This window comes from Palaemon carinicauda, chromosome 3, assembly GCF_036898095.1.
Source record: "Palaemon carinicauda isolate YSFRI2023 chromosome 3, ASM3689809v2, whole genome shotgun sequence".
Lineage (NCBI taxonomy): Eukaryota > Metazoa > Arthropoda > Malacostraca > Decapoda > Palaemonidae > Palaemon > Palaemon carinicauda.
In genome coordinates, this window is record NC_090727.1 from 87,589,423 (window position 1) to 87,590,522 (window position 1,100).

General features: G+C 39.6%; 1 protein-coding gene across 1 annotated transcript in view; it reads right to left on the reverse strand.

Annotated features, from left to right (window-relative positions):
- Positions 1 to 1,100, reverse strand: part of LOC137632601 (golgin subfamily A member 6-like protein 1) — a 1,833-nt gene continuing 733 nt past the window's right edge. Inside the window, exon 1 of the mRNA XM_068364645.1 lies at positions 1 to 1,100. This exon is cut by the window's right edge and continues 733 nt beyond it. Coding sequence (XP_068220746.1) covers positions 1 to 1,100 — 1,100 coding nt within the window.

The following is a 1,100-nucleotide window of genomic DNA, read 5'->3' on the forward strand; positions in this document are numbered from 1 at the left end:
TTAATATTCATCTTTATTTTCTTTTTTTTGATTAAAGAAATTATTTTTTGCTAAGAAGTCCCAGGCTCTTGACACTGTATATTGATGCATATTCACTACATACGAAATAAGTTGCCGCTCTTCCTCTGAAGATTTAAGGTACAAATAAGCGTCCGTCAGCTTTCCGAGGACAAGCTTGGCTCCCTCAAATCCAGGATGTCTAATGTTAAACTCTCCATACATTTGAATCCATGATTTCAGGGCACGTTTGTAGTTTTCTTCAACTTCTGCTCTCGTTGCGCTCTCTGAGCATCCTAAAATTACATGATATGGAAGACTTTGATTGTAAAAGTCAATCTTCTGCAAAAGTTGACTTTTTTCGTCTTCATTCAGGATGTCAAATTTTTGTGGCTCTCTCGGATAATATATGCTGTTCTTACGAGGAATAGGAAGCTCTGAATCTTGTTCGAGGTTTTCTTCTTGGTCTTGGAAATAATCTTTTTTTACCCTCCTAAAGGGATCTGTGAATATCACCCGAGGCAATATATCTCTTAATGTATGACTATTGCGTCCACTTAAAGAGTCTATGATAAGTTGCCTGCGGGTTATTTTCCCTTCTGATTTTGACCCACCAACCTTCTCGCTGCATTCAGCCTGGTCGTTTACTCCCTCTTCCTCTTCCTTGTCCTGCTCCTCTTCCTCCTTCTTCTCCTCTTCCTCTTCTATCTCTTCCTCTCCTGCTTCCATCACTTTCTCTTCTTCCTTCTCCTCATCTTCCTCCTTCTCCTCATCTTCCTCTTTCTTCTCCAAATTTTCAAGCCGATTTTCAAGAAATTCGATTTTCGCCCTCTGTAATTCCAGCAGATGTTCAAGACCCTGGATTTTCTGATCTTTTTTCTTGTTGTCATTTTCGAGATTCGCCACCTCTTCGTTCCTGTCGGCGATTATCCTCGTCATTGTCTCTTTTTTTTCTTCATAAGAGTCGCACAGCCTGTTCAAAATTGAAACGGTTTCCTTCTGTCTGTCAATTATACTTTGTTTGACTACATCTGAGTCTTTAAGATTCTTCAATTCTTTAATGGCAGTCTTCATACGGTCGTTTACCTGCTGCATTATAGAGG